Source organism: Pelodiscus sinensis, chromosome 5 (assembly GCF_052426305.1).
Source record: "Pelodiscus sinensis isolate ZL-2025 chromosome 5, ASM5242630v1, whole genome shotgun sequence".
In the NCBI taxonomy this organism is placed as follows: Eukaryota; Metazoa; Chordata; order Testudines; family Trionychidae; genus Pelodiscus; species Pelodiscus sinensis.
The window spans coordinates 69,584,836-69,612,317 of record NC_143056.1 but is presented as its reverse complement, the minus strand read 5'-3'; the positions used below and the strand labels follow the sequence as shown (position 1 = coordinate 69,612,317).

The window sequence follows — 27,482 nt, the reverse complement described above, 5'->3', positions numbered from 1 at the left end:
GTCACTACTGAGAACAGCCTCTCTCCATCCTCTTTGGAACCTCCCTTCAGGAAGTTGAAGGCTGCTATCAAATCCCCCCTCACTCTTTGCTTCTGCAGACTAAACAAACCCAACTCCCTCTGCCTCTCCTCATAAGTCATATGCTCCAGCCCCCTAATCATTTTGGTTGCCCTCCGCTGGACCCTCTCCAGTGCGTCCACATCCTTTTTGTAGTGGGGGGCCCAGAACTGGACACAATACTCCAGGGCTACGTCTACACTGGCCCCTTTTCCGGAAGGGGCATGTAAATTTCACTAGTCGTCGTAGGGAAATCCGCGGGGGATTTAAATATCCCCCGCGGCATTTAAATAAAAATGTCCGCCGCTTTTTTCCGGCTTTTAAAAAAGCCGGAAAAGAGCATCTAGACCGGCCCCGATCCTCCGGAAAAAGTGCCCTTTTCCGGAGGCTCTTATTCTTACTTTGAAGAATAAGAGCCTCCGGAAAAGGGCACTTTTTCCGGAGGATCGGGGCCGGTCTAGACGCTCTTTTCCGGCTTTTTTAAAAGCCGGAAAAAAGCGGCGGACATTTTTATTTAAATGCCGCGGGGGATATTTAAATCCCCCGCGGATTTCCCTACGACGACTAGTGAAATTTACATGCCCCTTCCGGAAAAGGGGCCAGTGTAGACGTAGCCCAGATGTGGCCTCACCAAAGCCAAATAAAGGGGAATAATGACATCTCTGGATCTGTTGGCAATGCTCCTCTTACTGCAACCTAATATGCCATTAGCCTTCTTGGTTACAAGGGCACACTGTTGACTCATATCCAGCTTCTCATCCACTGTAACCCCCAGGTCCTTTTCTGCAGAACTACTACTTAACTGGTTGGTCCCCAGCTTGTAACTATGCTTGGGATTCTTTCGTCCCAAGTTCAGGACTCTGCACTTGTCCTTGTTGAACCTCATCAGGTTTCTTTTGGCCCAATCCTTCAATTTGTCTAAGTCACTCTGGACCCTATCTCTGCCCTCAAGCGTATCTACCTCTCCCCCTAGCTTAGTGTCATCCGCAATCTTGCTGAGGGTGCAATCTATCCCCTCATTCAGGTCATTAATAAAGATATTGAACAAAACCGGTCCTAGAACCGAACCTTGGGGCACTCCGCTAGAAACCGACCGCCATCCTGACATCAAGCCGTTGATCACTACCCACTGGGCCCAGCCTTCTAGCTATCTTTCTATCCATCTTACCATCCATTTATCCAATCCACATTCCCTTAACTTGCTGGCAAGAATATTGTGGGAGACCGTATCAAAAGCCTTGCTAAAGTTAAGGTATATCACATCCACTGACTTTCCCATGTCCACAGAGCCAGTTACCTCATCATAGAAGCTAATCAGATTGGTCAGGCATGACTTGCCCTTTGTGAATCCATGCTGACTATTACTAATCACTTTCCTCTCTTCCAAGTGCCTCAAAATGGATTCTTTAAGGATCCCTTCCATGATTTTTCCAGGAACCGAAGTAAGACTGACCGGCCTGTAGTTCCCTGGATCATCCTTCTTCCCTTTTTTGAAGATGGGCACCACATTTGCCTTTTTCCAATCATCCGGGATTTCTCCTGATCTCCACGACTTTTCAAAGATAATGGCCTAAGGCTCCTCAATGACATTTGCCAACTCCCTCAGTACCATTGGATGCATTAAGTCCGGACCCGTGGATTTGTGTACGTTTAGCTTTTCTAAATAGTTCCTAACCTGTTCTTTACCCACCAAGGGCTGTCCATCTTCATCCCATCTTGCGTCACTTAGCACATTAGTTCGGGAGCCCACCTTGTCCGTGAATACAGAGGCAAAGAAAGCATTGAGTACTTCATCTGTCACTAGGTTACCTCCTTCATCCAGTAGGGGCCTCACAGCCTCTCTGATCACCTTCTTCTTGTTAACATGTGTGTAGAAACCTTTCTTGTTAACCTTCACATCCTTAGCCAGTCGCAATTCCATTTGCGCTTTCGCCTTCCTGATAACCCCCCCGGCATTCTCGAGCTATACACTTAAACCCCTCCCTGGTCATTTGTCCAAGTTTGCACTTTTTGTAAGCTTCCTTTTGTGCTTAAGTTCACCAAGGATTTCCCCTGTAAGCCAATCTGGTCTCCTACCATGTTTGCCTCTCTTGCTACGTGTCAGGATGGTTTCTTTCTGTGCTTTCAATAAGGCTTCTTTAAAATACTGCCAGCTGTCCTGGACTCCTTTCCCCTTCATGTTAGCATCCCAGGGGATTCTGCCCATCATGTCTCTGAGGGAGTCAAAATCTGCCTTTTTGAAGTCCAAGGTGTGTATTTTACTACTCTCTTTTCTTCCTTTGGTCAGGATCCTGAAATCTACCATCTCATGATCACTGCTTCCCAGGTTGTCACCTACCTCTACTTCCCCTATTAGTTCCTCCCTGTTTGTGAGCAGAAGGTCAAGCTTTTTTTTTCCCCCTGAGGCCTGTGTTCACCCCTTATTTCTCTGCTCTTCCAAGATAGAAACTGATCTCTAGCGGTTGGATTAACTGTTTCTTAGGGTTGTGAAATCTTCCTTTTACTGAGCAGTGCAGCAAAATAGGTCTAAATTTTGAGTGTGGACCAGACCTAATAACAATTACTTTCAGTTGGAGAGTCCCACATGATACTAAGTTGACATGTCGTGATGTATATATTCCCTTGGGCTCAATAAGGTGGAAATCTAGATATGAACTGGTTCCTGAAGTTGCAGAAGCCTTCCCTGGATGTTCACTGCTTCCAAATTATTTTACTTTTGTAGCAAACTCCTTAACAGCTTGTGGCAGCTGCGGTGAGGGAAATCTCCTCTGTGCTGTGGTAACAGGGGAACGGATGCAACTACTTTGTAGCACTAAGATGTACAGTGGTTGATCTTACAGACTGTGGCTGTGTTACTTGCCTGGATAGCCTTGTGGAAACTTTCTTGCAAAATGTCAATAGATGCTAACTGGCTGATGCCAGCCACTTAATTATCTGTAATGCGTCCTCATTTGGGTTTTCTGAATCATATAGAGTCCCAGCCCATTGGGCTGGCATGGGGAGAAGAAAACACAGGGCAGCAGCTTAACTACCTCTTCTTCCTCCTGCATCTCTTCACTGAACAGAGCTGCTCAACTGTGTCTCTTACAATGCTCCCAAGTTAATCAAGGTTACCCAGTAGAATGAGAAGCAGCTGGGGAAAATCAGTGCAACAAAAATATTTATGGCTAGTAATTTGGAGAAAAAGGTGTCCCATGTGAAAAGTGCAGGGCAGAGGCAAAGAGGAACAAATAGTAACCGGGACCAAGAAAAGGAGACAGAGGAGTGGTTTTGTGGCAACAGAGCTTGATTCCATGGTGATTTTAAGTGAAATTGTCTGTGCATTCATTAGCCTTTTCTGTTCAGAATAAACAAGTCTTGGGTATGATTTGTAAATTTGAAAAAAAACTAGAAAATACCTTGAGTTTGCCACTAATTTATTTGCAAGGGCTAAACTGATCCCAGACCCATGAAACATCTTAATGTCCTGTCACTCAGCAGGGGGATCTCAATAATCTATAAATATTCAGCCAAATCTAGCTTTGACACCAATACAACATGTAATCTGCTAGTCTCTCTATGTGTGGGTATATGCATATTACAACAAAATATGTTAAAATATAAAAGTCAAGTTCTATAGTTAGGAAATACCAGAATTAAGGTTGCATGTGCAAAACATTTTTTTCACTAGCCTTGTTCTTGAAAACAGCTGAACTGTTTTGGCTGAAATTTAAATTAAATAAATTCAGCCTCAGGCAGACACCTGGCATGGTAAACTTTGTTTGACAAAGATATAAGTAACCGAAAACAGGATCTTATAATGGGAACTGTTGGGCAACCTTAATAAGTGGTGTGACCCTCCCCATTTATGATCAGAGCAGGTCAAAACATCAGTTTTTCATAGTAATGAAATTGGAATGCATTTCATTTTAATTTTATTGCAGAAATTGTAAACTTGTCAATGTTTGTAGTGTTGTAGTGGTGGTGTTCCCAGAGTCTGAGACCAGGTGTGTGAGGTAATATCTTTTATTAGACCAATTTCTGTGGGTGAAAGAAACATGAAGAAGAGCTCTATAGAGCTCTAAAAGTTGATCCAATAAAGATACTACCTCACTCACCTTCCCTTTTCAATGGAATGAGAACATGGATTTAAAAAGTTTTCTTTAGAAATCAAACTTAATTGAAATTGAATTGTTTTTGTAAAACATTTTCTGTGAAAGTTCATCTGGATGGAAAGATTTGACCAGCTCCAGTGTGTACTTATGTGGTTCTCCTCTGAAAAGTGGTTCAATAGAAATACCTCCTTAAGTTGCAGATCTGCTTGCTGTAGGTATTCAATCCTATCTACACACATTAATGACAAAGGCTGGGACTTTCAAAGGAGCCTAAAAACTCCTCCTTATTCTAACTAGTCCGGCAAAGAGCCTTTATGCTAAGAGGGAGTGAAAAATTGTGAGTTAGATTTTCCTTGTGCATTCTCAATAGAATTGTTGATTAAATTCCAATCCATTATACCTGTTGAAAGCCAGTGGTTTTTACAGCTGTTAATGAGAGCATAATTTAGATTGCAGAATCTTTAGTACTGCTAAGGAGTTGTGGGGTGGTGAGGAGAGAGAATGAGTGCTTCTTTTGACTCTCAGAATCACATCTGAGTTTGCACAGAGAGCAGTAGCATTTGTTACTGGGTCACTTTTCAGACTAGAACCACCCTTTAATGGTGAATCTTAAACACCTAGGCTACGTCTACACTGGCCCCTTTTCCGGAAGGGGCATGTAAATTTCACGAGTCATCGTAGGGAAATCCGCGGGGGATTTAAATATCCCCCGCGGCATTTAAATAAAAATGTCCGCCGCTTTTTTCCGGCTTTTAAAAAAGCCGGAAAAGAGCGTCTAGACTGGCCCCGATCCTCCGGAAAAAGTGCCCTTTTCCGGAGGGTCTTATTCCTACTTTGAAGTAGGAATAAGACCCTCCGGAAAAGGGCGCTTTTTCCGGAGGATCGGGGCCAGTCTAGACGCTCTTTTCCGGCTTTTTTAAAAGCCGGAAAAAAGCGGCGGACATTTTTATTTAAATGCCGCGGGGGATATTTAAATCCCCCGCGGATTTCCCTACGACGACTCGTGAAATTTACATGCCCCTTCCGGAAAAGGGGCCAGTGTAGACGTAGCCCTATGGCAAAGCCGCTGGACCTCCCCCAGCAGACCAGGGGGACAGGAGCAAAGCCGCCCAGGTGGCGGGGGTCCCGCTGCCTGGGCGGCTTTGCTCCCGGGCAAACGAGCAAAGCGGCCCAGGCGGCGGCTTTGCTCGGGTGTCCCTGGTCTGCTGGGGGGGGGACAGGAGCAGGGGGGGGGGTGGGGGCACAGCTTGTGCCCTCCAGCACACCAGGGAGACCCGAGCAAAGCCGCACAGGCAGCAGGGTCCCTCCGCCTGTGTGACTTTTCTCGGGTCTCCCTGGTCTGCTGGGGGGGGAGGGGGTGCAGCTAGTGCCCCCCTCCCCCAGCAGACCAGGCTTTTGTTGCGGGACGCCTCCGGTAGAGCAGCTGGGGTGCTGCCAGGTTGGTCCTGTGGGAACCTACTGGGCAGCGCCCCAGCTGTTCTGTCCCAGGCTCCAGATTCAGCAGCTGTTGAAACTGATCAGGCTGATTCCAGGAAGCTGGGGGCAGAGCAACTCTGCCTCCGGCTTCCTGTAGTCAGCCCCTGGTCAGTTTCAGTGGCAGCAGCTGAATCTGGAGCCAGTTCCGACTTACATACAAATTCAACTTAAGAACAAACCTATAGTCCCTATCTTGTACGTAACCCGGGGACTGCCTGTACTATATATTTTAGCTTTTCATTCTCTCCTGTAAAACTAGTGTAATGCAGCAGGGGTCCAGGACCCAAGAACTACAGGGATTTATAGAAAGTACCAGGAAGTACTCTCCTGACTTTCTGTTCCCTGTCCCACTGGCCCCATAGGGTTAATTTGCACAGGGGAGATATATTATGTTGTGACATGGAAAATTCTGTGCATACTGAACACCTATGCCTGCAAATTGATTACAGGAAAGTTGGGGGGTGGGGACAAATCTAATACTTGTGAATTGACAGCTGTGGGGATTAAAGTGTCCAATGAACAGAGACAGCCAGGGGCCATGGAAGCATCCCTCACCATATGGCCATCCAGTCCTTCCCCTCAAGAGTTCAAGCTGCCCATTTATTGTCAGTATAGTACAGACTGCAGTGGTGACTGGTGGCACTTACCGTCTAGAACTCCATAGAGGACACAGACGGTGCCCCAAAGAGCTTACAATCTGTAGTGCCTAGCTCTTTGTGGCCCTGATGCTGACTGAGTCTTTAGGTGCAACCAGAATGCCAGCAAAGAATAGGAACTAGCCTGTAGTTCACCCTTGCCTGTGCCAGGGATTAATTTGGCCCCAAGAATCTGCCCCCCCATATGTATAATGGGGGTGGTTTTTTAACTTGAGGTGGAGATTGAAGAGCGTTACTTCTGCTCTTCTAGCTTTTTTTCTTGAAACCCTTATGAGCCATGTTATCTTTTTTAACATGCTAGATTCTTTTGAGGTCCTAGACTGTGTTCCTCTATAGCCCCCTGCCCCCCAGTATACAAAGACTGTTTATACATTATATTTTTATTATGGAATTATTACACTCTTCTGGACAAATTCAGACTGGGCCAGAATCAGCGGAGTTGCATTTGCTCCCATCAGCTCTGAATTCTCCCCTTTGTGGTCCTAAAGAAAAACCTTGGGTGGTAGGGGGGGAATAATTTCCCTCCCTTCCTCTCACTTGCACACATGCGCTACAGACATAGCTAGTGAGGTATCCATTCTCTTTGCCTGTGAGGAAATGAAAAGGCGTATTGTAAGCCCAAGACTAGTCTGGTTGTCAGCCAGGAATTAGTCCTTTAAAGGAGACAAGGAGAGGGGAGGGGGGGAGAGAGAAGAGGCCTGAGTGGGCAGAGGGGTGAACGTACGCTTAGAGATAACTTTTCCCTAGGTTCAGTGCACATGATTAGAGCTGTAAAAGGGTGTCCTGGTTCCTAAACATGCAGGTGTCAGGGGTGGCGGGGTGTTTGTGTGGGAGAAGTGGTGAGGAAGTTAGGAAAGCAACTTGTGTTCTTATACATGCTCATGTGTCTGGAAGAGTGGGGTCAAAAATTTAGACTATTTACTTAATTCCTTGGAACAGCTTTTTTTCCTCCTGTTTTCTTTTTGTATTTAACAGACTGCTTTACAGGGGACACGTGTGGTAATTAACACATGCAGCTGTAGGGCTTCAGCCATATGTCTGAATTTCAAATGGCCATTGATCCAGGAAACTTACTGGCATCCCCACCCCCATTCCAGGCCCTATGCCTTGAAGATATGAAGAGATTGTATACAGACTTTAGCTCAGAAAGACCAGGGCTGGAGTGGAGGAGGAAAGGGCAGTATGTATGGGCTTGTTTGGAAGAGGAGAGGGAGGAAGCCTTTTTAAAAATATATTTTGAGAAACTGGTAAAAATTTTTGAAAAATACTAATTTATGGTCCTAGTCCTTACAGGCAAAGCTCACATGGAGTTCAGTGCAAAAAGCATCCTAGGCTTCTCTTTTTTCTGACTGCCCTGAAGCAATTTAAAAGCAGTTTTGTTCAGGGAGACCCCTTCAAAAGCAGATGTTGCCTGCCTTTTAAATATGTGCTCCCTCCTTAAATACCCACAGGTGTTAGGTCTCCTGTACCTTCTGGCATTGTCAACTTGGTAATTTCTGCAAATTCCAGAGCAGCAACTGACATGATGGACTTGAGTGGAAGGGGAGACGAGACAAATATTTTCTACAAAAGCTGAGGACCATGCAAGAAGATGTTTTAGGCAGTATTCTGTGCACTATAGATCTTAATCAAGTAGTGTGGTGGTTGCTGTTGCCTATGCTATGAGCCATTAGGGTGGTAGAGAGCAGTGTTTCTGAAAGCGCTCTGAAGAATCACTCCCAGAAACACATTAGCTGGCCGCCCCGGTTTGTTTGCGCTGCGGCCATGGAGCCTCACAGTTCCCATTGGCGCTGTTTCGTCCGTTGCAGCTGAGGGGAGCCGTGGGAAGTGCCCACCGCTGCCTGCAGCTCCGCTTGGCTGCAAAGAGCAAAACGGAGCCAATGGGAGCCGCTAGGCTCTGTGGACGTGGCGCTGGTAAATAAACAAACCAGGGCGGCCAGTTAATGCGTTTCTGAGAGTGATTCTGCGGAGCATTTTCAGAAACACTGGTATAGAGAATGAATGCACAAAGCTCTGCAGCAAGATTTGTGTGGTGGGGAGTGGAAAGGAAGGGCAGCAAAGAGTCTGGATGCTAAAAATGATGGTGTCTCAAATAAGATCTGTGCAGATTCCACCCCCGCACCCCATATAAAAGTTGCACTAGTCCACCAGCAAACAAGAGCTGGGTTTAACGTTCCAAATTAATATATTTTGGTTTTAAGAGATACCCGGAATTCTCAGTCTAAGGGTACGTCTAAACTACATGCCTCTGTCGACGGAGGCATGTAGATTAGCCAGATCGGCAGAGGGAAATGAAGCCGCGATTAAAATAATCGCGGCTTCATTTAAATTTAAATGGCTGCCCCGCTCTGCCGATCAGCTGTTTGTCGGCAGATCGGGGCAGTCTGGACGCAACGCACCGAAAAAGAAGCCTTTCTTGATCGGCACAGGTAAACCTGGTTTCACGAGGCATACCTGTGCCGATCAAGAAAGGCTTCTTTGTCGGCGCGTCTCGTCCAGACTGTCCCGATCTGCCGACAAACAGCTGATCGGCAGAGCGGGGCAGCCATTTAAATTTAAATGAAGCCGCAATTATTTTAATTGCGGCTTCATTTCCCTCTGCCGATCTGGCTAATCTACATGCCTCTGTCAACGGAGGCATGTAGTCTAGACACACCCTTATTGTCATACTAGCAATACTTACAGGATCAGATAAAATGTCTCCCACTGTGTGGGAAGCTCCTCCTTTTCCCCACCCCAGTCTGGTTTTAGGACTTGTCATTGCCCTGTGCACTGAGAGAGAACATGGGCTTGTGTCCTAATTTAGACCTTATCGCTTACTTTATAGTTCAGATGATAATGCTAGCACTCTGGAGTGGGCCTGTTCTGGGAAAAATGACATCTCTAATAAAAAGTGTATTCAGTGATGCTTGTTGATAGTGAGCTTATGACTTACCTCGCACTGACAGCATTATTGTTCTGCTTGTGATGCTTTTCTCTTCCCACTTCACCATAAATCACCCCACAAAATCTAGAGTTCAGAAGGTTTTTTGGAGCATAACTCCTCCCACTTTACTTGGGGGCAGGATAAGTACTTATTTTCTAGAGGAAAGTGGCCCATCTCCCCTTTGTCAGTGGGCCAAAATCTGCACTGACTTGCACTTGGTGCATCCCTTTTAAATAAATGCAGGACTTGGTTGATTTGTTTGCTGGGTTTTTCACTCCTTTGCTCCCTTTTTTAAATTTTTCAGCCTGTTTTTATTGGTTCCTTCTCTAATGAAATTTAGTTTTAGGGAAAAGGGGCTGGGTTGACAGTGGCTGGAAGGACACATAGATGCCGGTGGTGAAGACTTTTACCAGACTCTGCTGTTGATGTGCCTCAAACCTGGGAGTGGTCTCCATGACTCATTCAGTCCTTGGCTTTTGAGATCTGCTTGGCTTTTAAGATAGCTAGAGGAGAGCTACCTAAAGTCAAGTTACCGTGGGGTCTACACTGCAGTGAGTTTGACATTCCTTGCTCTTCTCATGTGAGGTAGGGTAATGGGGTTGACTGGATCTGTGCTCCATTTGGCAGATCATCGCTAGACCTACCGCTGGTGGATTGATCTCAAAGCATTAGGGTTTCCAGGTATCTGGTTTTGAACCAGACAGTCCAGTATTTGAGCTTTCTGTTCGGGGAAACAAACTGAGAAAATATCAATGATAAAATATAAATGTCTGGTATTTTCTAAATAAGATGTAATGTAGATTGTAATGTAATGTCAAGTGTGTCCAGTATTTTTGTTGAAACCATCTGGCAACCCTACAAAGCATTGATCCCTGCTGTAGTGTAGATGTAGCCTCAGACTAACAAACGGCCATCAGATGGAAATGTATTTTGGTCATTGCAAGCTTAGGGTGCTGTAAAACCGTTGCCTTGCTTATCCTTACTTACCCAGTCCCATAAGCCATCTTTGTCACCTCTATCCTCTTAAATGTCGTTCACATCCTCCTTAAATTAGGGATGTTACATTTAGTTTAATCAATTAATCGTCTAGTAGTCGATGGAATTTCTATCAGCTGGTCAATTAGTCGATAAGCAGGGGAGATGCAGTGGCCCCAGGAGCTAACCTTGCTGTGGCTCTACCTTTTAACTGCAGGCTCTTAATACATTTAAAAAGCAGAGGTGCAGCGTCACTCCAATGGCATAAAAAGCTAAGCACCGGGGACTTATAGCCCACTTTGTTAGCCTCATTTAGAACAGACACTCTAATTGGCAATATTTTTTTCCTATTTTTTTCTTTCTCTTTTCCTGCCCATACACTCTCTTTCTCTGCTATTTATTTATACCCTGGACCCCTTTCTCCGTTCATCTGAAGAGTGGGTTGTGTCCATGAAAGCTCATGACACCATCTACATTTTTTTATTAGTCTCTAAGGTGCTGCAGAGCTATTTGTTGTTTTAAAAGTGTTTATTAGTTAGACTAACACAGCTACCCCTCTGAGACTACAGATGTGAGACTGCCACATGAGGGAGATACATATAATACGTTATCTCCTGTACATTGTTATTAATTTCTTCATTCTGTGAGAATGATTTAAGGCTGTCTGTGCTAGCATTTTTTCGGTAGAACTTACGTTGTTCTGGGGTCTGAAAAAAAAACCCAGAGCCACTTAAGTTAAACTGAGAGATGTGCTGGTATGGACAGCGCTATGTTGGCTATTTTTGGAGGTGATTTAATTACATCAATGGGAGAGCTCTCTCACATCTGCATAGAGTGGCTACATGAGCAACCTTTACAATGGCACGGTTGCTTCGGTAGTCTAGAAATGGCGTTATTCTCTATTTGAATCAAAATAAAGATTTTTGTGCAACTTTCTGTCTAAACTAGAGATGACTAAACACTGCAGCCTCAATTATGAGCTCTTTTGCATTTCAGGGAGCATGATTGAAACCTAGCTTTGTGGGTTTATTTCCCTGTGACTTCTAAAACCCCAAAGAGGCTCTGTTTTGCAGTTCTTGTGTGAATGTGGCTATGAAGGCCCAAAATGATGGGGATATCATGAGATAAGCAGCAATATCTTTTCCATTTATGGCTTAAATATTCATAAGAATAGATCAGGAGATTTTCAGAACTCTGTGCAGAGCCCTTGATTTTGACCTCAGATGCAAATCCTTAACTAAACCAAATCCAAATCTGATCCTATGCCCACCAGTGGTATGAAAGAGATGGGCTGGGAGATAGTCAAATAAATTGGCTCTAATTACATCCAGTCAAACTTTTCTCCAAAATATCAGACTGACCCTCTTAAAGATTTCAAAACTGTTAATGTTTTATATCTCAGTTCCAAGTTCTTCATTAGCTCACTTTCTGGCTATAAGAGGCTGACAATTCTTATCCAAAAATCAAGGCTGCAATATGGGGTAAGCTCGGATAAGCATCCATACTTGAGTGCTTTTCTGACTAACCCTCAGAACCTTTTGAATTTCACTCATTATTAATCTAAAGCCATGGTTCCTCCCTCCCCCACATTAAAACAAAATCCCAGAACAGTTGTTACCAAATCAGCATGATACAATGGTTTGTTTGGTCATATTGCCTATCATGCAGTGTATTGGGGAGGGCTTTTCTGTTAATGCTGGCATGAATTGTGCAAAGTAAGCCAGGTATTTAAGTAATAATTACTGTAGAGATGAGTTTGACCTTCAGAGTTCATCTCTGGAGCTAAACTTTCCCACAACTCAGGAAAGTTTGCACCTGGTTTTGGTTTGACCTGTTATAGTACCATTTCTGATCTGGAAGATATGGATTCTGAAAGCACCCCAAAATTTGAGCTATTCAGAGTTTTTGTTTGAACCCGCCTCTAGTGAAAATGTATAATGATCGATATGTAAAATCATACCAAATAATAGACACTACCTCCAAAATCAACTTTGCCTGGTAGTTCTTTATTTTTTCAAAAAAGCCTGTTATTAATGGCTACAAAGAGGCAGGGGGGTATAGATAGGTTTGTTTTGGCTAATTATTTGTTGGATTTTGAGAACTTGGGCAGTAAATGAGGACTTTGGATTGCAGAGATACCATCCAAATGTCAGGATGCAAGGCTTTTCTTTTTTAAAGTCACTGAATCCCAGAGACCAGAGTGATGCCATTAATACAGAGTGCTGCTCTGGGCCCTTTTGACACATTGCTTTTGAAGGACCAGGACCAGGAAGAGAGAGCTCTTTGTTTGCAGTCAGAATAAACTCATTGTACACCCAGACAATTAACTCTTCAATCGACTTGCCAGCCTCTGTAAAACACTCCAGTCCCTCTCTGTCTGTCTCAAGTTCTATTCAGGCACTTAAGCGCACCCATGTTTTTTGTTTATTATTCTGAAAGTCCTTCACAAGAATAGTCGGAGCGGATCAACATTGTCCTTCTAGCAGCATTTATCTCCGCTTGGCAGTGAATGTGTCAATCAGGAATCAAAAAGCCAAACAGAAGAGGCTTTGAATCGTGTCATCAGGGGTCGAAGAATGGACTGTGCGTGGGACAGGCTTTCTCGTAGGGCAAAGAATTGTGCTGTCACAAATGCCCTGACTGTATTGGACCACAAAGTCCTCAGGGTCTGAGAGGTTTTTTTTTTTTCCACATTGGCGCACCTGCAAGAAGATGTGAAAAGGGGAGGGAGCATGAAAGGCTAAAGCAAATGCCTTCCAGAAGGCCCAGTGGAAGCTACCCTTTCTACTTGGCTAATTCAGTAAATGCCATAAGCATTTGCACAACATACGGTACAGTTAATTTAAGAAGCACGCGAGTCTGTTATTGCTGGAGTGCACAGCAGCCCCCATAGAGGGAAGCTTCCTGTGCATTTCTGTTCCTAAAGAGTCTTTGCATGTTTAGGCCGAAAAGCAGAAGTTTTATAAAGGTAAAATGTTCCAGATCTGGTCTCTATGCAAGGGTCTGGTGGTGTCATTGCTAAGTGTAAGCGGGATGGGGGGGAGAGGGGAGTGAGGCATTTCTGAAAATGAAGACAGTGAAGGTTCTGTGTGGGTGTGTGTAAAACTGTTTTCCTTAATAGCTGTAGAAGTTCAGTGGCTTATGGTGCAGAGAAGTGTAGAAAGCTGGTAGGGAGATCAGGCACGTATACTTTTCAGTTGCCTGACGGGGAAAAAATTGTCTAGATCTGGCCAAATAATAAGGTTTTAAAAACTTATACTTGCATGAGCACTAATATTTCACTTTTTTGGCAACATGTTTCCGCGTAGAACAGCTGTATGGAATTTTATATCCTATTAAGAACTTGTAAAAAGCACATTTCTTCCAGTGTGGAGATGCATATTAAATAATGCAAAGTTCTGTTGCTATGATCTTGAAATCGGTCTTAAAGCGATGTTCTGATGCTGTCCATAATTTATAATAAAACTTCAGAGGCTCAGTCAAATAGTGGTTTAAAAAAAAAGTAAAGATTGCAAAATCAGTTATCCAAATTTCAGAAAATAACAGAATGAAAGCTCTCTTTTATTAAGTTGACTCACAAGGCAATCTTTTATGTCATCCCTGCTGTGGAAAAAGTTTGAGACTCCCTGCTTTATGGTAATATGTGCATCTAAAGGGGTAGACTTGAGGTTGGATGGGTTATGTTAATTTTTATTATTTGGTGGTTCACTTTTGCCATTTTAATGTTCTTTCAACAAAGATATTCATATGGACTTTCCCAGATATTAAACTCTTTGCTAGGCAGTTGTAGAACACTGAGTAGCTGAAATGAGGCCTTGCTTACTTAGTTTGCAATGTGATATTCAACAGTAAAATGAGAATTCTAGCCTCATTGTGATCACCCTCATGGATCATGTTCCCAAGCTCACCTAGAAAGAACACATGCACTTTTATTCCAGCCTGTGATGTCCACCCTCTGTGGACCAGAGCAGGACAAATGCTACCTGCTTCGAAAAAAAGTGTCTTCCTTGGGCACAGTTAGTGCTAACCCAGTTAGTTTGCATCTCTGAATGTGAGCAAATTGATTGAAGTCTATATGTCCTTGGGCTCTCAATATTTCTAATTGTCTAGTTCCTGTTTGCACAGTAATGTGAAGCCTGGATGGATGCATGATTTAAAAATCTATTTATTTTATTGCACCCTTTAAAAAGGGAAAAAATGAGTAGTGTTCCTTTCCTTTGGCATCCCCGAGAGATTTTCTTTACTGGGATTAAACAGAAGAATGGCCATCTAGCTCAGATTAGTGATCTATTTAACCTTGTATCCTGGCTTGCAACAGTGACCAATGCCAGATGTTTCAGAGGGAATGAACCAAATAGGTAATGAAGTGATCTTCCACCTGTTGCCCATTGCAAGCATTTGGCAAACAGAAGCTAGGGACACTTCAGAGCATGGTTTTGCATTTCTGCCCATCCTGGCCAATAGCCATTGATGGACCTATCCTCCAGGAACGGATCTAGTTCTCTTTTTAATTCTTAGCATTCACAACATCCTTTGACACAGATTTCCACAGGTTGACTGTGCATTGTATGAAGAAATACTTCCTTTTGTTTGTTTTAAACCTGCTGCCATTCATTTAATGGGTTGACCACCTAATTCTTGTGGTGTGATGAGGAATAAACACGTCCTTATTTACATTCTCTACACCAGTCATGATTTTATAGGCCTCTATCATGTCCTCCCTTAGTCATTTCTTTTCGGAATTGAAAAGTCAGTCTTTCTAATCACGTCACATATGGAAGTTTTTCTATACCCCGAATAACTATTGTTGCCCTTTTCCGATTCTTTTCCAATTCTAGTAAATCCATTTTTGAGATGGAGCAGCCAGATCTGAGTGTAATATTCAAGATGTCAATGTACTGTGGATTTATAGAGGCATTATGATATTTTCTCTCATTATCTAGCCTTCCTAATCACTGCCAGCATTGTTAGCTTTTTTGACTGTTGCTGCATGATGAGCAGAAGCTTTCAGAAAACTATCCACAATGACTCCAGTATCTATTTCTTGAGTGTTAACAGCTAATTTAGACCCCATTGTTTTGTATGTATAGTTAGGATTATGGTTTCCAATTTGTGTTTGTCAACATTGAAGTTTATCTGCCACTTTGTTGCCCATTCACCCAGTTTTGTGAGGTTCCTTTGTAATTCTTTGCAGTCTGCTTTGGACTTGAGTAACATGAGTAATTTTGTATCATCTGCAATTTTGTCACCTCACTGTTTACCCCCTTCTCCAGATCTTTGTTGACTACATTGAACAGTGCAGATCTCAGTACAGACATCTGGAGGACACCACTATTATCCTACTCCATTCTGAAAACTGATGGTTTATTTCTGCCCTTTGTTTTCTATCTTTTAACCAGTTAGGGTATGTCTACACTACCCTCCTAGTTCGAACTAGCGGGGTAATGTAGGCATACCGCACTTGCAAATGAAGCCCGGGATTTGAATTTCCCGGGCTTCATTTGCATAAGCGGGGAGCCACCATTTTTAAAACCCCGCTGGTTCAAACCCCGTGCAGCGCGGCTACACGGGGCACGAACTAGGTAGTTCGAACTAGGCTTCCTAGGCTTCATTTCACGAGGAGTAATGGTAGTAAGCCTAGTTCGAACTACCTAGTTCGTGCCCCGTGTAGCCGCGCTGCACGGGGTTCGAACCAGCGGGGTTTTAAAAATGGTGGCTCCCCGCTTATGCAAATGAAGCCCGGGAAATTCAAATCCCGGGCTTCATTTGCAAGTGCGGTATGCCTACATTACCCCGCTAGTTCGAACTAGCGGAGTAGTGTAGACATACCCTGACTGATCTATGAGAGGACATTTCCTCTTATCCCATGACAGCTTACTTTGCTTAAGAGACTCTAGTGAGGGACCTTGTCCAAGGCTTTCTGAAAATTTTAAGTGCACTATATGCACCAGATTATCTTTATCCACATGCTTGTTGATCACCTCAAAGAATCCTAGTAGATTGGTGAGACATGATTTCCTTTTACAAAAGCCATACTGATTCTTCCTCAACAAATCATGTCCATCTGTGATGGATTTTTGTTTTTATTATTACACTCATACCAATGTGATGAATAGAGTTTATAGAGGTGGTCCTCAACATCATATGGGTGGCTCATTTCCAAGCTGTGTTAGAGAGATCTCCCTTATGGAGCCACCTGCTCAACACACTTGTCTAAGGTTTTTAGGCTACCTGACAGCCTCTATTTATGAGGTCTATCATGCTCGACTCCATCTTTGGCCACTGCAGATGTGTCTGATGTCAGTGTATACTTCCAACAGGCATGAGCTACACCTGGTAGTTAAGGTACTGGATCACATCTGATCATCACTGGTACGATGCTTGGACCTCAAATTGGTGTTGGAGAGTTTCCTTCACAGTACTTTCCCCCTCACTGACCCTGGTTTCCAACACCTCAGACCTGGGCTAGGAAGTCTCCTGGGCTAGCTGAGCATACACTGCTGCTAGTTGCAGGTCAATCACACTCTCCACATAAGTGTCAGGGATCTCAGAATAGTAATAGAAATGTAGCCGTGTTAGTCTGGTATAGCTGAAGCAAAATGCAGGACTATGTAGCACTTTAAAGACTAACAAGATGGTTTATTAGATGATGAGCTTTCGTGGGCCAGACCCACTTCCTCAGATCAAATAGTGGAAGAAAATAGTCACAACCATATATACCAAAGGATACAATTAAAAAAAGTGAACACCTATGAAAAGGACAAATCACATTTCAGAACAGAAGGGGGATGCAGGGGGCAGGGGGGAAGGAAGGTAAGTGTCTGTGAGTTAATGATATTAGAGGTGGGGAAAGGTAGATGGGGAAAGGGAGCTCAGAGTGCTTCGCTTGGCATATCAGGCTTTTCAGTCACAATTGAAGGGCAAGGTGGTTCCAGTCCTGATGGACAATACTGCTACAATGTCTTACATCAGCAAGAAGCATAGATGCATGAACTAGAGGTTCAGGGGGTACTGCAGCACCCCCAGGCTCCTGGCCTAGTGGCCAGGATCCCGGCTTCCTCACCACACTCCAGGGGCTTTGCTGCCTGCTCTGCACCTGGAGTCCCAGGTGCCAGCCCTGTGTGCCCAGGCTCTGTTGCCAGCCCTGCGTGCTGGGGGCTCTGCTGCCAGGCCCAGCGGCTGGTGTTACACTTGTGCGTTGCCTAGAAGGGAACTGGCATGAGCAAGCTCTCGAAGAAGAAAACTTGGTTCCCTGCCGTTCCTAACTGTTCCTTGAGACGTGTAGCTCATGTGCATTCCATTACCCACCCTCCTGCCCCTCTGTTGTTGTTGACGACAGGAAGGAGCTGAGTGGGTGTAGGGCCAGTGGTGCCTGATATACCAATGCATATGGTGACACAGAGGGTGCCACAGCCAACCTGACTGGTACTGATAGGGCAAAAGTTTCAGATGGCTGTACACGTGGATGTGTGCAAACCTAAACAGGGATGGATGTGAGCAATACATCTTGAAGAACAGCAGCCGGGACGGAGGTAACCGGTGTTCTTTGAATGGCAGGAAAAAACATGAGACGTGAAATAGATGATCCCATCATCTGTGCTGGGTTATTATGGATATGAGGGTAGGCTCGGGCAGTGGGTAGTGTAGGCAAGGGAAGGCTTTGCCTTCCTAAACTACCTGAGGTGGCCCCGCCCATGCTTCACCTCCAGGCCAGTTTCCGCCTTCTGTTTCAGTGCCAGAGGCTGAGGCAGGCTGGGGGGTTACATCCTGTCACCTGTCCTCCTTGCACTAGGGTTGCTCTGGCTACCCAGCCCTGGGACTGGTGGTTCAGCTCTGGGGGAGAGGCTTCATGGGCAGGGAGGCCGACTGGGGGTCAGGCCAGCCAGTGTAGCTGGGACTACATGTGTGGCTCTCAGGCACTCCAGGGCTAGCAATCACAATGCACGGTGCGGAGAGGGGGAGTTAGGGGTGCTGGGCAGGGTCCAGGAGCCATAGTGGGGGCTGGGGCTGAGCTCTGGTGGGCATGGAAGGGTTGGGGCTGCAGGCCAAATGGCTGGGAATGGGAGGCTAGTCTCCCCAATTCAGAGGTTGACCCACCGCCCCAACCATAGGACAAAGATGCTCCCTCTTCACCCAGAGTTTTGGGAAACTGCAGCCAAGAACAAAGTTCTCTTTATGCAGTAGGAGTAGGTGCATACCTGGAAATGGTGCCATCTAGTGGTGCTAGGGAGTACATAATTATTCTATTCTTAAGTCCTTCTGAACATATTCTGTATGGAGAGCTGCCACACTTGTAGATTTTTCTAAAAGCTATAGGGTATTTCAGTTCCTTGCAGGAGTAAATAGATTGTAATTAATCATGAAACTTTTTTTTGGCATTTTAAATGGACTACATAATCCTGTTTTTTACCTGTAATATTGTTGTATGCTAGGAACTTCTGGGAAATCTGAAATGCCCTGGGCTTTCATTTAATCAACCAGAATGCTTTTTTAAATAAGTACAAATGTTTTATAACTTACTGCTATGCCAATTGGAATTCACTCAGTAGTTTACCAGGAACAAAGACACCAGAGGAATGAGAGGTCAGTGTGATGAGCAGTGGCTGGAGTGAAAAAAGTCAGATGAGAGTAGGCAATATTGTAGCTGCTGTTATGCTCCAAGTTGAAAGCATTGTGAAATAAAGAACAAGTTTTAGTAATACTTGTTGGGAACATGGATTTACTGAAAAAAATCCTCTGGCCTCAGACATGCAGCTGGCTTCAGCAACAGTAGCATATACTTTGTAAAATAAAATGTACTACTTGTTTCATGACTATTACATGACCCCCTAAACAAACAAACAGAAAAATACCAGGAGTCCCTGTGTTTTGACAAGTTCAACTCTGCTGTATTTTTTTTAAATCAATGTGAGGAGGAATCAAGTTCCTTAAACAGGACAGGTACTGTGTAGTCTTATGTTTGGAAAACATGGTTTTGAGTGCTGCCATAATGGATTTAGTAACTGCAAATTCAGCTATGGCAGTTAACTGGGGAAAAGAGGTATATGAGGTTCTATTTGTAATATCAAGATACTTAATTTTTAAGATGATTATTATTTTATATATAATATATAACATTACTTGGTATGTTATTGTGAAAACCAATGGCTATTTCTGGATAAATCTAAAGGAAAGGCTTGGGTTCCTGAGAAGGAGTCAGTATTTACCAAAAATCTTGTGTATATTAGTGTTTTGTTTTTCTTTCTGAGATAAAACTAAAACAACTCCCCACCCCCGATTAAACTGCTGAAGTTTGCCAAAGTTCAGATCCAAATTTGGATACAAAATTTGTGGTTCAGATCTATTTTGGGGAGTGGGTATTTTCCCACCCTTGTTAATTTGACTCATTGTTTTTACACGCGAAAAACAATTTTGGAATTACTTGGTGGTTTAGCATTCATGGTAACATTATAAATAAATTTATTAATATACTGTCAGGTATTATGCCCAGTCCTTTCCTAATTAGATGTTTTTCAGACTGTTGTATGTGGTAATCTTTGCTGTAGAGTCATGTTGACTTCTAAATCCTTAGGAGCCGAAGCAGTTCTCACCTAAGAACAATAATTTGTGTGTATGGAAAAGCAATTGCTGTGGTTTCATGAATCATGTTGAAGTTCAGCATGCTGTTCTGACAAAGAATGTTCATTAACTTTCCTTTCATTAGACAGCCTTATTTTTAAAGGGATAACATCAAGATAGAGAGCAATTTGGCCCTCAATTTCTAATTCCTATGAAGCCAAAAGAGTTACACTAGGAAAGTATTTGCCCTGTGTACCTACATTTTTTCCTTATCACTGTTATGAAGAGTAATACTCAGTAACATTAACATTAAGAACTGTTGTAAAACTAAGTTCAAAATTCTTTGATACGGAGCAAAATGGTGGTAGTGATGAATTAACTGGGAATTTTCAATTTTGACAAAAATTAAAAGCTCCTGTCTTAAGTTTTTAGTTTTCCACTCCCCCTCCCCATCTTACAAGCCAGAATATTTTGGGTTTTTTTTGGAAACACTGGAAAATTTCCACATCCATAAAGGGGCCATTTTTGGTTAGAAAAATCTCTAAACTAAAAATGTTATCACTTCTACTTAAGAACACTTTGGTTTACTTTTCATCGTCATTGCTGTCTGTGAACTTCTTTCACTTCCCTCAGCTTTTGTCACTAACAGGACAATTTCACTTTCATTTTCCTGTTTTATTTTCTGGTTCAACCATCCATGTGAGGGTTTGACCCTATATAGACATTCTAAATTTAAATTGAAGGCAAAACCTATCCCTTAAAATTTCATAAAATTTTTTGTTCCTTTGTTAGGTTAAAACCTGACCTCACTGAAACTAAAGACAAAATTCTGATTTGACTTCAAAAGGATCAGGATTTCATCCATTGTTTGTACAGACCTGGTCAGGAATTTTCCATCAAGGCTTTTTGGCAGAATATAATTTCTCCATAATTGAATTATGATAGAATTTCAACTTTTCCAAAACTTTTTGATACTTTTGTCAAGAAAATTGAAATGAAGTATGTATGAGTAATGTTTGTAATGTTTTATTTGTATGTTGAACTAACTAGGAATATTGACTAATTAGGAATATTTTTTTAAAATTCAGCTTAATGTTAAACTGATTCTCATTGTTGCCTCATTGGCGTTCTTGACTGACACACTTTTTTTCTTATGGGCTGGGCTCCCTAGTTAGGCTACATCTCCCGCCATGCACAACATGGCTTAGTCAGGCTGTTGCATCATGTAAATAGTAGTCCAGCTACTCTTGCAACCACCTCTTCACCCACACACTGTCTCCTATGAAGGAAGCCCAGTACTGAGGCTAGACACTTGTGGGTTTTTTTGTTTTTTTTTTAAGAGCTGGATAACTTTGATTGGTAACATTTCTAGTTTTACTTTATCAAGTCTGATGCTTCAGGTAACAAGCTGATTTCCTGCAGGGGACAGAAAGAAATCACTTTATATCAAGTATTAAGCATGACTAGATCTATTATGGAGGTTTCCACATTTCTCTAAAGACTAAAATATTGATCACTAACAAGGTGGGGCTCCCACTGTAGTACCTCCTGCTGGCCATACTGGGAATTAGCTCTGCAGTTCAACATTGTGCTGCCTTCTAGTGAGGTCTTGCCTGCCATCACTTCCGCTTAATCGCTGGGACCTGCGTTGGTCCCCAGTTTGCAGAAGCCTTTTCAGGGCACAGCCTGCAGCCACTTCTTCACCCCCTTCTGGGGACCAGCTGTTCTTAGTCCATCTACTTGCCTTGGTAGCAGACTACAGCTTCCTGTCTAGCCACTTGCCTCACAGGTAAGCTGCAGTCCTCCCCAAGAGCTGCTTTAACCCTTTTCACTGACGTGGGGCAAACATGCCTGTCAGGATACAGTGCGTTGGACTGGCAGAATCCATGACCTGAGCTGGTGTGACAAATCCCCTACTCTTCGAATAAATAAATGTTTGTTCTACAGGGAAATAAATTACAAATGTATATTTACTTAATATACGTGGCTATCCAGAATAGAGGTTGGACTTGGCTGTTACTCAGCAGGACATCAGACTAGCATTCAGCCAGGGTCTATCCAGCTAGTCTCCCCACCCTCCTTTTTTTGTTAAGAAAAAAAAAAGGCATTTCTATCCCTTCTAGTTTAAAGAAGACATTTAGGATGTGCATGTTTGGCATGCGATTTACATGAAGTTGTGAGAGGCGTCAGAGGACCGTTGTAAAGGAGGACTATACTGATGTAATTTTATCACAAGGGCTTGCTAACTTTAAAGCCCAACGGTGGAAGGTTTTTATGTCAGCAAAACCCATGTTAAATGGCAGCCTTTCCCAAGCCAGATCCCGTGAGCTGCTAAGTACTAAGTTACTAGTCTCTACTTATTCCTCTAGCGCTGGTCGTTTCCTCTGAGAATTTTGTCCAGAAATGTAGGTGTTTTATACATCATATGGTAAAAGTTGTATACTTTGTGTGTTCAAATGCATTCAAACTACATTTGTTGAACATATGGACAATGCATGAATCAAAGGGGCAAAAATGTATAGCAGTCCTCCATTACTCACTTTCTCCCATCTCCTTTTCTTCCATGAAATTGTACAGGGGGAATGGAATTTGAATCACACTTTTTCAGTTTGGGTTCTCTTTTTCATTAAAGTACCTAGAAATAAATACTAAATGCTCTAATGAAAAGGTATTTAAAATGAAATGAATTAAAAAAAAACTTTAATCATGAGAATATTGCCCCAATAGGCTTATTTTCTACTGATTTTGCTCTCACCCCAGACTCAGATATTCTGCTAGGTCCTTTGTAACTGTGAATTCACTTTCTTTCCCCATCAGTGTCTGGTGTGAGGTCATGTAACAGGCTGTGATGTAAGTTCTCAAAAAGCACAACATGCTAGAAATATCCAGGTTTTCTCATCACCTTCACTTTCTACAGCACCACAATGCTGTATCACAAGACTGAACTGAGGAGCTGAATGGACTTTCCCAGTTATTTTCAGTATAACTCAGTGTTTTTGCTTTATGTCCTCCTCTACAACCACATATGCTGTATTTTAAGGCCATGTAGAGATGGAGCCAGAAAGGGATAAAAAATTCAAACACTGCATACCTTTGAAAGGGTAAACTTTCAACCAGAATCCAAACTTAACTATCAATGCCTGTCTACACAATGTAACCAGCAGCTAATCTTTTGCCTATGTTGCCGCGGTAGTGTTGTGTGTGTGGATTTAATTGTTTGGTTTACGATTTTAAAAGGGAAAGACTCCACTCTTGTTGCCAGCAGACATTGGAGCATGATGTATCAGGGAAAGCTAATGTCAGAAGTTTTTCTTCCTATCTTTCTATCTCTTATCACATTGGAGAGAGAGGGCAGCTTGACATTACCAGTGTAAGAAATAATTCACAGCCCTTTTCTAACAGCGCTTCAGTGACTGGTGATGCCAGGCGCCATGTGGGTAAGTTTCAGAAGATGAGTTCTTTTAGTAAAGATGCTAATGGGAAAGACGTGAGTCCATTAATTCCCCATTCCCTGGTATCACAGGATACCAATTGTGTGAGAGGAAGCCCACCTGATACCAAAAGATATCAATGCATCAAAGAGAAGGGGAAAATACCTGTGGTTCATGTCAGTGTTACGGGGAGGGAGGAATTCTCTCAAATTTCAAGATAGTGATCACTGAATGTTTACTGTATACTGCAACATTCCACTAATATCCAAGTAAACTCTGAAACATTATTTTGTCTTGTCTGTCTGTCTCTTCTCTCCTGGACTTGGCCGGGCCATGTACAAATCCCAACCATTCAACTGTACTGGAGAGTAGATAGTATTTACCTCAATAATGGTAGTTTCTTTTCGGTTCTTTTTAACTCTCAATTCAGATGATGGTTCGAAGCCCACGCCCACTATGGAGACCCAGCCTATTTTTGATGGTGAAGGTAAGAGCCTCCCTTTCATACATATTTTTTCTCCCTCCCTTACATTTATTGTTCTTCAAACTCTGATATTAACCTACAAAGCAGTAACACCCTGAACCTTATAAGTTGTCTACAGTTCAGAATGCCCTTGGTCATCCAGTTGGATGGATCTTTTGGATAACCTCAAAGAGGAAGGTATCATGGCTAAAAAATGCTCGCTGAGTCACAATGGTGGCTTTGTATGTCCCATCCTTCCTCCTGCTCTGTGGTATCAGTGCAGGGACTTTCATAACTTCTGCAAAGCACAGCAGCTTCCCCAAAGGGAGGAAAAGACTGACCTGCAGTCTGCAATATTGAGTTGGAGGAAAAATGTTGGGAACTTTATTGCTTGCCTTCAGTGATGCTCTTTCTATTAAGTAAATGAAATCAGCGTTCAGGGCCCACCTAATCTATGGACTACCGACACAATTTACTTTTTCAGATGTTCTGATTCAGTGACTTTTGAGGAACTGTTGTCTCAATTCATTGGAATCCTTAAAATGAAATTACTGTGATCATTCATAATTAGAGTTGGGCCAAGGCCAAAGCCAAAGCCTTCAGCATGAACCATTAGAATTTCCTGGCCAGGGAAGAGATGCAGATTTTAATGCTGTCCCTAAGATTTTTAAGATGGAGTTGAAATTAAAAATAGAAGGGATTTGGCAAGAACAGGTGGTATAGTGGGTAACTTCTCTCCCTGCCTTCATCTCATTTGAATAAATGATTGTGGTAGGTTTTACATTTTGGTGGGTTTTTTTTTTTACTACATTAAGCTTTTGTAATAGCAAGTGATTGCAGTTCCATCACTTCCATTTGGATGGGCCTAGCTTTTATAAAATTCTTTGTACCAGCTTTAAAAAACAAAAAAGATACTTAGCCCAAAATACTGCATTCCCACATAAACAAAACAGAGGAAACAAAAACCTAGTTGTCAAGTCTCCTGTTTACATAAAAAGACCCTGTTCCTTCTAGCAGTCCTCTGGTATTGTATTAAATTGCTCTTTGTAATAACAGCATGCTGCTGATGTTTCAGCTTACCCCAAGATAGTGGTAGTGAATGCAGAAAGAAAAGGTGAACTTAACTACAGGAATAATTACCAAACAATGCACTATATTAGTCTGTGGAAGCCCTGTCAGAAGCTTGTTCAGGGAATGATGAAAGTCCCCAGCACTTAGATCATTCAGATAAAGCACCAGACTATGCTGCAGAGACAGTCCCGCCCTGGCCACCCAGAGGACATGTAGGGCTCATCTAGACTATGTGGAAGAGTCGAAAGAGGATATGCAAATCCTGCGGGAATTTACATATCTTCTGACTGCACTTTTGAAAGCAGAGCTTTCGAAAGTGAAAGTAGTTTAGACGCAGCTTTTTCGGTGAATCCGCCCCCCATTTGTTGAAAAGCTGCTCTTCCTCAAAACATTAAGTTTAAACGGCTTTTCAAAAAAGGGGGAGGGGGAGTTGTAAAAAAAAATGCATCTAAACTACTTTCACTTTCGAAAGCTCTGCTTTCAAAAGTGGGATCAGAAGAAGATATGTAAATTTCTGCAAATTCCTCTTTCGTCTGTTCTGCGTAGTCTAGATACGCCCATAGAGCCTAACAGCTCTTATCTGCCTCTTCTGTGTAAGACACTTTGAAATCTCCAAACTTTGGTCATTCAAAGGACCCTTCATTCTGCACTGAGACTGTAGGTGAAACCAAGTGGAAAATGGGCCACAGTAAGTTTGTATGGCATAATGAGGGACTATGTACCTACCTGCTATGCTTTATGTTGTGTTTTTTTTTATGGCGAATCTTTCAATATGTCATGCAGTCACTTTTCCCCCCCCGTACCCTGCATGTCTCTTGTAACAGAAGGGGTCAGATTTTAGGCCTTCTGTTAACTTGAGCAGCATTCCTTTTGACCCAGTGGAGAGGCAGCGTGAGACTGGGAATCATCCAAGTTCTGGTTCTGGCTGACTCTGTGTGACCTCAGCTAAGTTACTTTATCTCTCTGTCAGTTTGCCCCACTGGGAAACAGGGATAAGTAAGACTTATTACGTTGTCATCTCCCATCAGAGTCTCAAACTAATGACGTGACCGAGAAGGTCAAATCATTGTTGTGATCTATTCATTATGGCTGGGGTCTCGAAGATGAAAGTTACATGTATAGATCCCACTGAATTTCAGTAGGATTTGTTTGCTTACCTTCTTTAGGCTCTTCTTGAAAATCTCACCCTATGTATACAGAATCAGTGAACACCTCTAGCCCAGAAATGGGGTCTTAGTAAATCCTCTGTTAGACCTACGCTACTGCCATGGAGGCCTTGGGGCTGCACAAGTGTCACCATGAGCACTGTGGTTGCAGGAGTGGAAGTAAGGGAGTTAAGTTTGCCTTTAGGCATTTTATTACTCAGATGGCATGCAAAAAGGAAAACTCCTTTTGAGTATCGCATTGGGTTTTGGGATGTCAGAGAGTTAAAATGAAAGCTGACTTGATGTTTAGAGTTTGAAATGCTCTGCTTTTTCCATGAAATCTGTTTGAAAACAGTTTCTTCTTTAGCAAGATACAAACCGCAAAACCTGGCAGCAAAACCCTGAAGCTCTAAATTACTGTTACAATGTTGTAACTTTTTTAAAATTAACATTTCCACATATTCTTTAAAGGGGAAAAATCTTACTTGGAAATAGTCCCTTAAATGGCATCAATTATCTTTGTTAGGGAAAATGGAAAGGTCAGCTTTAGATGGTAGCTCTTGGGTTATGTTTGAGGCCAGGTTTTTTTTTTTCCAAATGTGGTTATAACCCAAAGTGCTAGGCTTTCTTGGAAGCCTAATCACTGTACATAGGTGTCTGAATGAGAGCAGAACTTCTGTTTTGTTTTTTGTTTTGTTTTAAGGGACACCACTTGTGGAAGTAGAACATTCCTGGAAACTTTGCCCTTAAATTTGACTCACTCTCAAGTCAAACTGTATCAAAGGGACAAGGAGAAAAGAATAAACAAAGATGAGACCCTGATTTGGGAAGGCTGGGGCAGATAACTAAGTTCCTCTATTCTCCTTTTACAAGCAAACCCTCCTATGATTGCTGTATCTGAGAGAGAAATGTCTCCTCTCCTAACCTTTCACTTTGTTTACTTTGTATATTTGGTGCCCTTATTTTTTATTCTTAGTTTGTTATATATGGTCCATCAGCTTCTTCCTTGATGGACAGACCTGTATAAATGCCAATAGGGAAACAGAAAAACCCTTGTAAAATGTTTTATATTAAAAATAAATAAATCTGACCCTACTATTTAAAAATATTTCAGTTTTCAATAGAGAATGCTTTAGTTAGTTTTTAAAAAGTTACTTTTAGAGATTACTTAAACCAAGCATCAATTACTTTGCTCAGCCTTGATTTGAATATCTCTGTTAAGCAACCAGTTTCAGTCCCTTGAGGGGTTGCATATGGCAGGGCTTGCTGTACTTTGAACTTGAACAGTATAACATGTTTCATCCAAGGATCTCTAAGCACTTTCTAAAATGCACTATCTGTATGTGTTTTGGTTTAGTGCATCAGATGCATGTCCTTTAAGTAGATTCATTTCTTTAACATGCTTTCTTTTAAGTGCTTCTAGTAGTTCTCTTTATTTATCTATTTGCTTTTGTATTTTAAAAGGGAATTGTCAAAGAGGGTGATTGAGTTGCTCGCTAGGATCTAAGTAATGTTTATGTTTCTGATTTAAAACTATTTTGTTGAATATCATGCATCTGTTAGTAGAAAACATAGCTTGCAGTTTCACACAAATTAATCTGTACTTTTTCTGAGATAGGGCTGAAGAGTA

At 42.5% G+C, this 27,482-nt stretch overlaps 1 protein-coding gene across 3 annotated transcripts in view; it reads left to right on the top strand.

Annotated features, from left to right (window-relative positions):
* SMOC1 (SPARC related modular calcium binding 1) overlaps window positions 1-27,482 on the top strand; it is a 180,511-nt gene that overhangs the window by 102,543 nt on the left and 50,486 nt on the right. For 2 of the 3 annotated variants that reach the window (XM_075927323.2, XM_075927325.2), the window contains one exon: window positions 23,571-23,660. In XM_075927323.2, coding sequence (XP_075783438.1) covers window positions 23,571-23,660 — 90 coding nt within the window. The remainder of the gene's footprint in view (window positions 1-23,570; window positions 23,661-27,482) is intronic. The other variant, XM_075927324.2, reaches the window with a different exon arrangement.